This window comes from Watersipora subatra, chromosome 5, assembly GCF_963576615.1.
Source record: "Watersipora subatra chromosome 5, tzWatSuba1.1, whole genome shotgun sequence".
Classification (NCBI taxonomy): Eukaryota; Metazoa; Bryozoa; class Gymnolaemata; order Cheilostomatida; family Watersiporidae; genus Watersipora; species Watersipora subatra.
In genome coordinates, this window is record NC_088712.1 from 43118791 (window position 1) to 43133284 (window position 14494).

Genomic DNA, 14494 nt, shown 5'->3' on the forward strand with positions numbered 1-14494 from the left:
TGCGCCGTGGGCCTTAGTTAAAATTAATTTCATGGGCTTTAGTTAAAATTAATTCCCAATTTTATGTGCTGATAATTTTTTAGCTGAGATCTGACCAAATGATTTCATGCTTGTCCTTTTTGACATAATGAACAATATCAAACAGTTTTGTATGTCGGTGACTACACAATGAGTGCATACTGCCCGAGTGCGTCGATTCAATGCTGCCCAGTAGTCAGAATTAGTGATATCATCTGAATACTGATAGAGTACATATTTATATTCAGGCTCAGTCGACAAGGTCCCTCACAGACATGGATACAGGGCTGGTTGAGCGGCTGGAAGAAAATGAGGCTGTTGCTAAGTCTATGCTCACTAGCTGGCTGGATAAGTGGCAGGAGGCTCATGACATAATGAGGGCGAGTCAACATGAGTAGACAATTCCATACAAATTTAGGCCTAGTTAAATTGTGAATATGTTGACATGTCTGGGCTGGTCTATTCACTGAAGTTAGCCATAGGCCTTGTTCACATATGCTTGCCAAAATCGAGTACATTTTGTAAGAGTAATCCATCACCCTTCTTTAGATATCCATATGAACTCTGCTTCTCAAGAGGGAATGATTCTAGATATTTTACTGACTCCACTGTACACCAATTCACTGGTCCCTGCTTTGTTAAATATATTGGCTTATGTTTTTAAAATTGTGAATAGGTTTGGCTGAAACTTTCTTTATGGATAGAAGAGAGTTTCTGTGAATTTCTAACGGTTGTGTAAGCCGAAACTCATGTGGCCATTGTAACAAGGTTTAATTAATATAATTTTGTGTCTGATATCATAACATGATGATCTGCACTTGTGATAATTATCCTTCTGACAAGCCCGCACTTCTGCCTAGTAGTTACTTGTATTCGTTGTGTTCAACTCCCATAATGTTCATTATCTCTTCATGCCTACATAATGGTTATTGTCTCCTCATGCTATGGATTGTAATATTCTCCCGATGCGATACATCTTAAACTAGTTTTTTGTGAGTACAACATTTGAATTAGAAAAAAACTGGCTACTGTTAAGATAATCTTGTCGGGTAATAAAGTACCTTTCCACCTCACAAACATTAATTGATAAATCATGCCTTACTAACTGTACACAACATTAGCCTTGACTTTTCTAATGGTCGTCAAGTGTTTGATTTTTCAATTAGACAAATATGGATCAACTCTGGCATCTATACAAAATATATTTTTATTGTAAAATTTCTATTTCTTTATACAGAGAAAAGTACAATAGGGAAATAATAGAAAAGAGATATTTGATCGACCTTTTTCATATTTTTGTTTTTAGCATGTTTGTTTATTCAGAGCCCTACATTCTCGAAAGCTGATGCAAATGTTCTGAATACAGCGTTCTCCTGGTCTTAGCGGCTGTAATAATCTCGGTCTGTCATAATCAGTGGTTTGTGTCATAACAATACTCTCTCAGGATTGACGTGTTTATATGGCACAAACATTTTAATTTTAAATTTTTTAGTTAGCCTTATTTGCTAGCCTCGGGCAGGCTTCCTATTTGACATGCCAGCTTTCTAGCCTGTCTGATGGAAACATGTTTGCATCAAGCTATTACCGTTATATATCATTTCATCAGCTACCTGTTTTGAAGTTTTTATATCAATTTTAAAAGAGTTTTCTACGTCTGTCAGAGATTTTATCAACTTGCTGCCAGAGGATCAGTCAGGCCTTTGGTAACATTACCATTAGAATTTCGACTCTTTGTGTCTAACAGCTGTAGGAAAGTTAATTATATTTTATTGAATGTAAAAGATATAAGATCATAAGAATATATATTATATTTAATATAAAACAATTTACTACTTCAAATTACTAAAAGTTTATGCAGTATTTTCTTATCATATCTATGAATCCTGTCAAACTCTAATTTACAATGATTCGCTAATTCATTACTTATTATCAGCGGTGGTCTTCAAATAGGTGCTCAATCTTTTAATTAGCTGGTCAGAATGTTTGGGGGTGATGAATTTAACCCTTATACGGGCAGAGCGACATTAATGTCACCAGCTTTAGCATTTTTCACTAAACGGTTTTTCATATCCATCGAAGTATTTTACCGCGTTAAACAAGGAACTATTTTGAGTAAAACATATTAGACGGATACAGTTATTATATATTTCGGTGTTTAAAGCTTTTATAAAGTTTTGAGAGAGAAACCTTAAAAATTTTGGAGTAGGAAAATGGTTTCCGTTACGCTGTAACAATGGTGGTTTTAGGTGCCATTATGTGCAGGCCAGAAAAATGTAGTGGCAAGAGAGTTAAACACTATCGTTATTAATAGAAGTGCTTTTTACTTTTAATGTTCGACATTGCATAGGTCCATGAAGTTATTCACACAAACTTGATTGATTTTCAAGGAATCAATATTCACTAGATCGTGTTTTATTTGTGGTTTCACACGAGTAGTAGTTTTGTGTTAGCTCTAACCACATTGTATTTGTTATTTATATTTGACTTTACTTTCTTAAAATGAAACGTTGTTTTATCCGGTAGGAAACACATGATTGGTCTCTTGATATTTTTAGCAACTCTGATTAGTTTCCCGATATATAATCCGGCTCTGATTACTGTATTAAATTTGTATAGACATGGTTGTCAAAGGAATGATTAGGTTTCAGAGAGATTATATAGGTTGTCTATACTATGGATAGCCCTTCATGAATTGTAGAGTTCTTACGCTGAACTATAGATAATTTAAATATAAGCTTCTTATAATGGAATGTGAATATAAGGATTTGAATTGCCTCAAGGAATGGAACCATTGACTGTCAAGTATGGTGAAAACCGCTTGAGAGAGGAGTGAGTGTACATGAGTGCAAGTATGAAATTGAGATGCAACAGATATGTAACTGTTATACAGGAGTCAGATATAATGCTGAAGAGAGGGCCAAGAAAAACTAGCTCTATGGGGGTGATTGTGGACTCGCCCCTTCCCCACCTCGTTGGCATAGATGATGATATCCTGAGTACTGGAGTAATCATATACCATCTCAAGGTAAGGACTGTATTATTCTCTGTAACTAATAGCAGAATTTATGATTTGTGCCATATTTTAAAAAGTTTACGTAACACGTTGACGTGCAAGTCATGAAAATATCAAGAGAAGCTACCATTGCGAGCTGTTAAATACAGAACTTAAAAAGTTATTATTTTTCGTTCAAAATAAGATTAGCATAAAGTGGACCACTCCTTTTGTTATATTTTGTTATTGCTTACTACTTCTTTATGTTTATAAATCTACCCATAGGTTTGCTTTTGTCTAGTATGACCAAGGCCAGGGGTCGACAACCTTTTTCACTCAAAGAGTCATTTTGGATCAGTTTCCGCAGGAAAGAACGCAGTGGGAGCCACAAAACCCCTTTGATATTTTACATTTGAAAAAATAATAAATACTACATGTAACGTTTTTGTTTAGCTTTTAATGCTTTTATAACATGTTCATACTGTAAAATGAAAAGGTGTGGCATGTATAATGATTTAACAGCTGAGAAAACAAAATTACACTTTTGCAAAGACTAATAAAATAATTGTGGCAGTTTTATTGGCGCATGAATTGTTCTAAGAAAGGTGGACTACCTGTTTTAGTGTTGTTGTTTGTCAGTAGTGTTGTTGACGATATTGCGAACCCAAATGGCTGGCTAACCTTACTAGATTTCTAATTGTTTAACCCAGTTCGTTGACATAATATCAGAAGGTATCTTATTGCGGTTTGGTCCTCCTGGTAGTACATTTTTCTGTACTTTTATGTTAAAGTTAAAGCCACGAGACAATCATGTGATAAGGTACTAATAATAATATAACATAAATAATGACGCATAACAAGCGACAATGTTTGATTATCACCATAATTACAATTTTTTTAATTATATTACAAAATCTAGTGATAGAACTTCTATATTATTATGAGTTGCTTGGTATATGGTGAAAAAAGGAAAAAGGAAAAAAATTCAAAGTCAGAGGGAGCCGCAGCGAGGTGATGAAAGAGCCGCATGCGGCTCCCAAGCCGTGGGTTGTCGACCCCTGAGCAAGGAGGTCTTATCATTATACTCGTAAGCTTGCACAGGTTGTTCTGAGGCTTGTTGTGAATGTCACACAGCACCACACGCACTCTAGTATTACTCATAACACAAAAAAGTGTGAAAACAGGAAAATAGTTTATCTAGTTTTCTAAAGGATTCTCAAACCTGATGCTGCCCCAATTTCATACAAATATGTATTTGAGAGTATTCTTTCTGTAAACACTAGTAATAGCCTGCAAGAGCTCTTACATCAATTTATATATTAATAAACAGCAAGTGCATTGTTACAGCCAATAACATTTCCACACTGTTCTCTCTATTTTTTCTCTGTGCAGTCTATGATCAACACAAGGGCTGGTACAAGGCTTCTGAAATATCGATTAGTCTTTATGCATTCTCTGGAACCGTAGCATATGTAAAGCATCTTGGTCTTACTACATGTCATAGGTATAACTATAAAAGAGTTTACTAAATGCAATTCGTAACCACTCTCTATACATCTTGTGGTCTTCCAGTTCACCCAAAAAAGCCTTTCGATTTGTCACACTCAGAATTCTTCGAATCATAAGCGGCTTTGTTCTGTTCATATAACATAGAATTATTTTTCCTAGAGAGTTCATAACTTTATGAATGTTTGATGACCTGTGGCCATTTCCAACCTGACCAATTTTTGTGTTAGGAATTATTTCTGCACCTAAAACACTGAAAAGGCTGAATGATAGGCTCGCCATCTTTTAGCAGAACATGTAGGGCTGTGGGCTAGCAATACCAACTCTTATAAGCGAAATGAATACCTCTTGTAGGTCTGTTTTGTACTCAGTTCATAATCTCATTTGAAAAGGCTAAGTCTCAGTTCACTTCCATGAGCTTATTGGTCAATATGTCATGCTAATGTTTACATATGCAGGAGGGCACAACTACAGTCGGCAAGGAGTGTGCTTCACGCAAGTGCGATATTGCGCTTCACGGCCCTGGGATTGCAGCAGAGCATTGCATTATCAAGCATTCTGACGGCAGTGTGTGTCTATATCCCAGATCACATGCTAGCTGTGCTATAAATGGATCGGATATTACAGAACCTACAAGGCTGACTCAAGGTGAGTAATCAAAGAGTGGTAAATATTGATGTTCCTAGCTATGGCTGTTTGTTACCTCATTTTTAACCTTCGTATAATAAGGCAGGGTGTCCGAACTCCAGATACCAAAAAACCTTTATTTGATCGCCACTATTATAGGAGAAGGATTAAAAAATAAAGCGCCACCCTTTAATTGAACGTCACCTTCATTTAACCACCACATTGACATTCGTTGGTGTTTATGAACCCATAATAGCAAGTGAATCAATAAAAAAGTGTCTGCAAAATCTTACTAATAATGACTCGGTAACATCAATAGCAATTATTTCGTTGTTTCTGTTCGTATCGCAGTCTGTCTTCTACTGTTTTAAACAATAATTTAATCTTAATGCTTTTAAACAAAACTCAAATTGTGTCCCAACCAAAGTGCCATCAATAATTAATAATCCGCCTTGTGATACAGACATTGCTAATATGTTAAACTTGTATTTTACAACTATAGCAAATAAATTGGCAACTCAATTGGATAGGAGTCAATTATTAACAAAAAATCCCAACTCTTACATAAAGTTGAACGATGATGGAAAATCAATTTCCTTTACATTTAGATATGCAGATGTAAATGATATAAAAGGACAAATAAAACAAATTAATGTAAACAAATCCTGTGGTTCAGACGGAATATCGGCTTTATTTATCAAAAAAACTTGTTCAGTGGAACGGACTGCCGGTCGGATTAAGGCGGATTGGAAATCACACTGTTTTTCGAACTACTCTGAAACAATGGCTCCTTGACTCTCTGACATAGCTTTTTTTTGCAGTAAATGAACTTTTGTTTTTGTTGACTCTCTACCCGGGCTCTGCACCTCGACTCGCTATGCTATTGTGCACGTGGGCCCTTATCATTAAATATAGATTGATTTTTCTATTATGTTTTTTTTTATTCCTTGATGAAAATACAAACAAACAAAGCTATTGTTACACCCTTATGTTTTCTTATTAACCAAAGTTTAAAAACTGCTATTTTTTTTATCTAATTTAAAACATGCTATAGTAACCCCATTATATAAAAAAGGTGATGTAAATCTATGTGATAATTATCGTCCCATTTCGGTACTTACAATCTTTAATAAAATATTTGAAACTTTTGTGAACAACCAATTGCTATGCTTTTTAAAAAATCATAACATTTTATCTTTCCACCAATACGGTTTCAGAAAATAACTATCTACAGCTAATGCCCTTGCAAAGTTTAAAAATCAAACTTTACAAGCCTTTAGTGAAGGGAAGTGTGTGTTAGGAATTTTTGTGGATTTCAAAAAGGCTTTTGATACCATCGATCATAACATTCTGACAACAAAACTTGAAAAACTCTGCTTTGACACGGCATCTTGTCAATGATTCAAAAGTTATCTAACAAACCGAACACAATCAACTAAGAGTCAAAATAGCATTTCTTCATCACAAACATTACTTCATGGAGTTCCTCAAGGCTCTGTCTCACGTCCTTCATTGTTTTTAATTTGTATAAACGATCTACCTGTTTGCTACATTTTTGCTGTATATTATATGCCGATGATGCAAATTTGTTTTATGAATTAAAAGACCTTAATAAAGTTTCCAATAATGTAAACAATGACCTTCAAAGTTTATGTACTTGGTGTACCTTAAACAAATTGACTGTTAACATGGAAAAAACCTAATACGCTGTTTTGCAAAACCCCCAAAATAAATTTAATTTTACTGATAAAATCCTTAACATAATCTCGCAAGTTATCTCTAAATCTAATACTATTAAATTTTTAGGTATAACGTTAGACAAACAGTTAATTTGGCGATACCAGATTTATTCGATTTTGCAAAAATTACGTCCTATTTCAGGGTTAATGTTTAGATGTTCCCAGTGTCTTCCTGAATATATTTTACTACTGATTTACATTTCTTATGTAAACTCAAAACTAACTTACTGTGTTGAGGTGTGGGGAAATGCTCCAGCTGTGTACTTGAATCATTCATTTTTCTTTCAAAAAAGTATTGTAAAAAAGATTTCCTATATCCTACTAAAGAGCTTTTCCAAACCTTAAAACTTTTTCACATTTTTCGGTTATATAAATATCGTACTTTGCTTCGTGCTTTTTTAACATTTCAAGATCATCTTCAAAACACTATGCCTGTAAAAATTACAGGCAAAGTTTTATAAATTTACCCATTCCATCATCTAGCTCCACTGCCAGTCATCGAAAACCAACATACCAAGAATCGGTGCTATGGAACCATCTACCTATATTTGTTAAAAAAACATAGTACCATTTCCGAATTTAAAAACAGTTTAAGAGTTCATCTTCTGGAGCAGGAGTGAGAGTCTATTTTTTTCTGTTATTGTCTAACTGGGCCTCATCATCACCTCCTTTGTGTTGTTATATTTATTGTTCATTATTAGAAATTAATTATACACTGTTATATTGACAACCATGTAATGTGTTTATTACTTCAATTTTTGTTCTATTTTCCTATTGATGAAACAAACAAACACACTCCGAAAACTTTTTGGTTTTTTCGTTAAAACCTTGAACAGAACACTACAGAAATAATAAAGAACTGTATCAGGCGTTCATTAGTTCTTTGTTTAACACAGTCTTCATACTTTGACGTGTGTGAAAAAGGGTTTACATTTACGATGGTATATGAATGACTAGTTTTAGGTTAAAAGTTGTGCTTAGCCCTTATGTGGATAAAAGTTTATCATTGTTTATTCAAAATGTCACACCTAAAAGTTTTGCTCTGCGAAAACATATTTTGGGTGCTTATATTGACAGCAGTGCAGAAGGGTGAAGGTCGGAAGACATTGTGGAAGGTATTGAACGATTGTTTGTATTTAATCTAAACATGGACTTGAACAAAATTCTAGAAGATTTTATCAAAAACTATCGATATTTTTCTACCATTTGCGATTGTTTTTTGATTAACTAAAGCTAAAGTTCTACAACTTTGTCATTTTCTCTGTGAAATGTCAACAGTTCTTTAGCTAATTCATTGGTTATGTATATTACTTTATTGGCAATAATTTCATTCCACAAATATAAATGTTTTTCATATTAGGCCATACAACAATAGTAAAACAAAAAAAAGGGAAAAAATTTTCAGTTCATTAGCTGCTGGTGATGGATGACAGGTTATTATAATTTATGTTACCTGCATGTATCAGTTCACTTGTCTATTTCTTTAGGTGATGTCATACTGCTAGGAAAGACAAACATGTTCAGGTTTAACAATCCTTCAGAAGCTGCCAAACTCCGGATCAAGCGCAAAGTAAGTGAATCATCTTTTATATGGTACGATTTGCAGAGAATTTATTAGTAGCAGTCAATTTTCTCATCCCTCTGGTTGACTTTGTTCTGTGTGCCCAATCAAATAGAGAAACTCTATATATAAATATTCTCTTCAACTTTGTGTTTGTACTACATGTGAGACTATTGATTCACGCATTTGCCACATTTTCTGGTTTTGTTGATATGTTGACGAGAATTCAGAAAGCCTAATGTCTATAACTGAATATTTTGCTAGAGGTGTATTTTTACTTTTTGTCTGCGGCTGTTTTAGTTTTATAAACATTTTATTGAAAAGAAGTGCTAATTGCCCAGCAAATCTTTTGATTTTTATTAAAATATCAGGTCATCACGTTTTTGGATATTTGTCTTACTCGTCAGTCAAACATGGGTTAAGCAGTGGTAAGTAGCTAAGGTTGTGTAGAGTGACAAGGGAGCTGTAGTTTGATCATTTTATTAATGTGAGTAGTTCGACTGCCAATTTCTCATTGGATAGAAAAAATTATCTTCACTTCTGATCACATGATTGTTGTGTTATCCATGCAACAGTGGCTGGTTTTTGTCATCAACTGTCATATGCTCAATATTTTGCTTATTGCCTTTTGTTGCTTTTTTATTGCTAATCTTTTGTTTTGGTATTCATTATTTTTATTATCTACGTTCGCTATTTTCTACTTTACCTCATTTCAAGCTTTTTCTCCCTTCGCAAAGTTTTATTTTTTGTCACAATGACTCCTACACGGTTTCATGAAGTTTCGAAAAAGGATAGTTCAAATATGTTTTTTCTAAAGCGTTCCGTCTGAATTGTAAGGATGGCATCTCCTAACAGTTTTTATCGAAACTACCAATTGCACTCGCATTTTTGAGATCCAAGACTTTGAAATCATAAATGGTATGAAGTTTTGTTTAATATTATTAAAACATTGTAGAGCTAAACTATGCGAAGAAAAACTGATTTACAAAACTGCAATGTTTTGATGAATTTTGAACATCATAATTACCTTGTATGATAAGCTGAGAATTTTATATTTTGAGTTGATTGATGTTGAGGTAATCGTATGTTGAGGTTCAAGATATGATCATCTCAACATACAATCACGTCATCATATGATGACGTGATTGTATGTTGAGATGATCATATCTTGAAGTGATCATATGATGAAGTGATCATATATTCAGGGGATTGTATATTGAGATTATCATATATTGAGATGAACGTATATATCGAGGAGATTGGATGTTGACGTTTAACTGTGTTGTGGTTCATCCAATCTGCTGGATACTGGATTCCCTTGCACACTATCAGTAATGTCATTCTCTGTGGTCGGAAGTCAAAATCGATTGATGCAGCAGAGCTGTAACTTATGCACTCATTAGTGTTGCTCGTAAACAAGTTGTCGGACTGTTTGTTCTTGCAGTTACTCAAGGTCAGGGTAAAGTTTTGTATCATCTTTCTGTTTATATTCCTCACCTCAATAATCTTAACTTTGTTTTCTTCTCACAAGCTTATCACTTCTGTCAGACTGAGAGTTAGAGGTAAAAGTTCTCTACCATCTGGTTAGTAGGGGGCCCAGGAACATGTAATGAGTTTAGGATATTAGGCTAGCAGAATGCATTAGGTGAAGCAGAGTAAAATAAGAGTTGGGTACAGACTGATGTCAGATACATGTTTGCTTGTGGTTATGGATTGTGAGGAGTTATGTGCTCTCTGAATACAATTATATCTTCAAACCATGATACTATGTGATGTTTCTCATAACTGTTAAATAAATACCTTTGCATGTGAACTAGTGGAACTCTGCTACTCACAGCATGTTGAATGTTTATCAAGTGTAAGCCTTCCAATCTTTAACAATCACCCAATCACCTCCTTAGTTGCTCTTTGTCTCTTCTGTTCTCTCCAATGTCTGTCTGTTATGCTTCAGGTTAAATCAGGTATATTTTCTATTGCGCACGTTTCTCCACACTAGTGATATACATGTATATATATATATATATATATATATATATATATATATATATATATATATATATATATATATATATATATATAAATATATATGTATACATCTATATATATATAACATGTATATATATATTATATATATTATATGTATATATACACATATACAGTCAAACATGGATAACTCGTCCACGGGTAGCTCGAACACATGGTTAATTCGAACATTTCCATTGGTCCGTTCCCACGTAATGATAAATTGCTATAGATAACTCGAACTCAACACTGTTAATTCGAACTGTTTTTTTGCCCAACGGCTACCGAAACGGTTGCTATCGCTTTAGAAAATCACTTTATTCAAAGCCATAGAGGTAAACTTCATCTTTTCGTAATTCATAAGCGTCGTTATTACCACCATCGGCAAAGTATTTTTGTCAACGACTTTTCTAAAAGTTTGGTGAAATTTGATTTATACTGCTATACGATGAATAGCACAGGCTAGCCGGGTCACGCGCGTAAGGATTTTCGCCACGCACATACAAAACAAAAATCGCATGTTGTTTTTGTTTTGTATGTGCGTGGCGAAAATCCTTGAGTGCGTGACCCGACTAGCCCGTGATGAATAGTTTTCCGACGTTGATTCCATGTTGAATCAACGTCGGAATGTTGAATGTTTAAAACGTCTTAAAAATTGTTGTAATTAAACGTATACGTTGTCTGAGCTACAAAAAACTATTCATCGTTTGACCTAAACACAGAATACGTGTGTAACTTCAATAAGTATCTATTAAAAAAACGTGAGTGATATAGAATGTACCGTAAAACATCGTAAAACTTCTAATTGAACTGCCTCGGAGTGTTGCTCTTAACGAATCCCAGGTAAAGTAAGATAATCTCTGCATAAACTTCAAGAAAAAACGGCAAAATTGATCGTGGGTAAAACCCCAAAAGAAAAAAATGTCTTTTCTTTTGAGCATTTCAACAACGATCAAGTTTTGCCAATGTCAATCTGAAAAACGTCCTGGCAATAACATCATCTCAAACAACAAACCAATCTCAAGTGATAGAAAAATCTCTATACTTTTTCATAAAAACGTTTTAAACTTTACATTTGAAGCATTTAATTTGAAACAAGCCATTTGTGCTTTTGATTTATATTATAGTTCGTATATGTACATGTATCTACTAATAAATAAGTAAATACATGGACTTGTGACAGTGCTCTGATAACTTGAATGCTCTGATAATTCGAACACTTTTGCTCGGTCCCTTGAAGTTCGAGTTATCCATGTTTGACTGTATATATAAAGAATTGTATTTATGGTCACGTTGTCTATAAAAGTGCTCTAAGTTTCCTGAGCTGATATAAAATAGATATAAAAAGTATGAAAGTTTGATAAAACTGTAAACTCATGAAACTTTGAGTAATACAGTTTTATCAAACTTTCACACTTTTTATATCTATTTTATATATATGTATGTATATATATATATACAGTCAAACATGGATAACTTGTCCACGGATAGCTCGAACACATGGTTAATTCGAACGGTTTCTTTGATCCGTTCCCACGTAATGATAAATTGCTATAGATAACTCGAACTCAACACTGTTAATTCGAACTGTTTTTTTGCCCAACGGCTACCGAAACGGTTGTTATCGCATTAGAAAATCACTTTATTCAAAGCCATAGAGGTAAACCTCATCTTTTCGTGATTCATAAGCGTTGTTATTACCACCATCGGCAAAATATTTTTGTCAACGACTTTTATAAAGGTTTGATCAAATTTGATTTATCCTGCTATACGGTGAATAGCACGGGCTAGCCGGGTCACGCGCGCAAGGATTTTCGCCATGCACATACAAAACAAAAACAGCATGTTGTTTTGTATGTGCGTGGCGAAAATCCTTGAGTGTGTGACCCGGCTAGCCCGCGACGAATAGTTTTCCGACGTTGATTCCGTGTTGAATCAACGTCGGAATGTTGAATGTTTAAAACGTCTTAAAATTGTTGTAATTAATCGTATACGTTGTCTTAACTAAAAAAAACTATTCATCGTTTGACCTAAACACAGAATACGTGTGTACATTCAATAAGTATCCATTCAAAAAGCGTGAGTGATATACAATGTACCGTAAAACCTCGTAAAACTTTTAATTGAACTGCCTCGGAGTGTTGCTCTCAACGAATCCCAGGTAAAGTAAGGTAATCTTTGCATAAACTTCAAGAAAAATCGGCAAAATTGATCGTGGGTAAAACGCTCAAAAGAAAAAGATGTCTTTTCTTTTGAGCATTTCAACAACGATCAAGTTTTGCCAATGTCAATCTAAAAACGTCCTGGCAATAACATCACCTCAAACAACAAACCAATCTCAAGTGATAGAAAAATCTCTATACTTTTTAATAAAAACGTTTTAAACTTTACATTAGAAGCATTTAATTTGAAACAAGCCATTTGTGCTTTTGATTTATATTATAGTTTGCATATGTACATGTATCTACTAATAAATAAGTAAATACATGGACTTGTGACAGTGCTCTGATAAGTTGAACGCTCTGATAATTCGAACACTTTTGCTCGGTCCCGTGAAGTTCGAGTTATCCATGTTTGACTGTATATATATATATATATATATATATATATATATATACATATATATATATATATATATATATATATATATATATATATGTATACATATATTATGTATATATATATATATATATATATATATATATATATATGTATACATATATATGTATATATATATATACATATATATATATATATATATATATATATATTATATATATCTGTAAGATAGTTTAATAACAGTTTTTCCTTCTGGTAGGTTTTAATTCCAAGCTTTTATGTAAATTCTGTGTATATCTAGTTGTCCTTTTTCTGGCTATATATTTTAGACTGTAAGCCAACGCTTGTAATTTTTACTGATCAGCGAAGTCTTGCTTACTTATGTAATGTTTTAAGTTTGCATGCTTTAGGAGTATTAGCACTATAGTTTTTAAATTAGTGGCTATTAACTAAAAATTAGAAAATAATTTACGAAAAAAGTATTATCAGTTTTACATTGGTCAATGAAATTTCTTTTAGTCGTGTTTGATATGGTGAAAAGATAACTCCAAAACATCCTCATATTAAGACAACTCCTGAGCAAGTTACTCACTCTAAATTTATAAATGTTGTAGCTTTTGTAGTAATAGTTCGCATTGTGGAAAGACAACTTCAAAGCTTATTACAAGCTATATTTATGGTTGCTTTTACTTTTGCAGTCACTCAATGACATAAGTATGGAGAGGAGGAGCAGCAGCAACCTGGAGATGTTTTTTAAGTCTCCTATGTCAAGGGCCAGCAGCAGTAATTCACTCTTATCTGGCAGGACGGAGCAGGACAGCCCACGATTGCTGCAAAGAAGTGCTAGCGCTCAGTAAGTTTATGAACTGTTCTTCACACTAAATTATCTCTTAATTTTGGTAGAAATTTGAAGAGCCTATACATTGGCACTCGGAATAAATATAGCAGTCAAGTTAAAATGTGTATTTTGTGGACATTACGGTACTATTAATGTGTTTTTTTCTGGTGCTCACATACCCTAGGACACTTATATTTCGCTAGTATTTAGTTACGTGAGTAGCATACAGTAGAATTTCGATGCAACTTAATTTCGCAGCTCTGATGAGTGCGAAAATATAGTGATGTGAAAATAAATGCAGTGGAACAAACATAATTAGATTCCTCGGGTTCGTTTCACCGGTAAAAAGAAAGGTTTCAATTTGGGACTAGTTTGTAATTGTGATCCGCAGGTAGAATTGTGTGGCCGAGATTGATAATGCAATTTGATCGCTTGCTGCCATTTGTTTCTTGGACTATCAATGAACAAAGCTATTTAATTCCGCGTTTTCGCTCGTTCGTTATGATAGTTTAGTTTCGCTCATGAAATCTTCGTGAGAGGATGACTTCGCGGAAACGCGAAAGTTAGATGAGGTGAATACATAAGTGTCCTAAGGTATACCAGTTAATGACTGCCTTTCTAGCTTCGATGTC

General features: G+C 33.9%; 2 protein-coding genes across 2 annotated transcripts in view; both read left to right on the top strand.

The window, feature by feature from the left end:
* The window catches only part of LOC137397383 (kinesin-like protein KIF16B), a 39008-nt gene extending 38592 nt beyond the window's left edge, over window positions 1-416 (top strand). The window contains exon 13 of the mRNA XM_068083674.1: window positions 267-416. Within this exon, the coding sequence (XP_067939775.1) occupies window positions 267-416 (150 nt within the window). The remainder of the gene's footprint in view (window positions 1-266) is intronic.
* Window positions 417-2953: 2537 nt separating this feature from the next.
* On the top strand, window positions 2954-13881 carry LOC137396133 (kinesin-like protein KIF16B). The gene is made up of 4 exons (XM_068082289.1): window positions 2954-2989; window positions 4975-5164; window positions 8370-8452; window positions 13723-13881. Exons 1-4 carry the CDS (start codon window positions 2954-2956, stop codon window positions 13879-13881), a joined length of 468 nt encoding a protein of 155 aa, XP_067938390.1.
* The last annotated feature ends 613 nt before the right edge of the window (window positions 13882-14494 follow it).

What these genes read in the sequence shown, in the direction of transcription:
- LOC137396133 (XM_068082289.1), top strand. Translation starts at nt 2,954, where the DNA reads ATGGGGGTGATTGTGGACTCGCCCCTTCCCCACCTC. An exon ending in ACTCGCCCCTTCCCCACCTC is followed by an intron (nt 2,990 to 4,974) that starts GTTGGCATAGAT and finishes TTACATATGCAG; the next exon opens with GAGGGCACAACTACAGTCGG. An exon ending in ACCTACAAGGCTGACTCAAG is followed by an intron (nt 5,165 to 8,369) that starts GTGAGTAATCAA and finishes CTATTTCTTTAG; the next exon opens with GTGATGTCATACTGCTAGGA.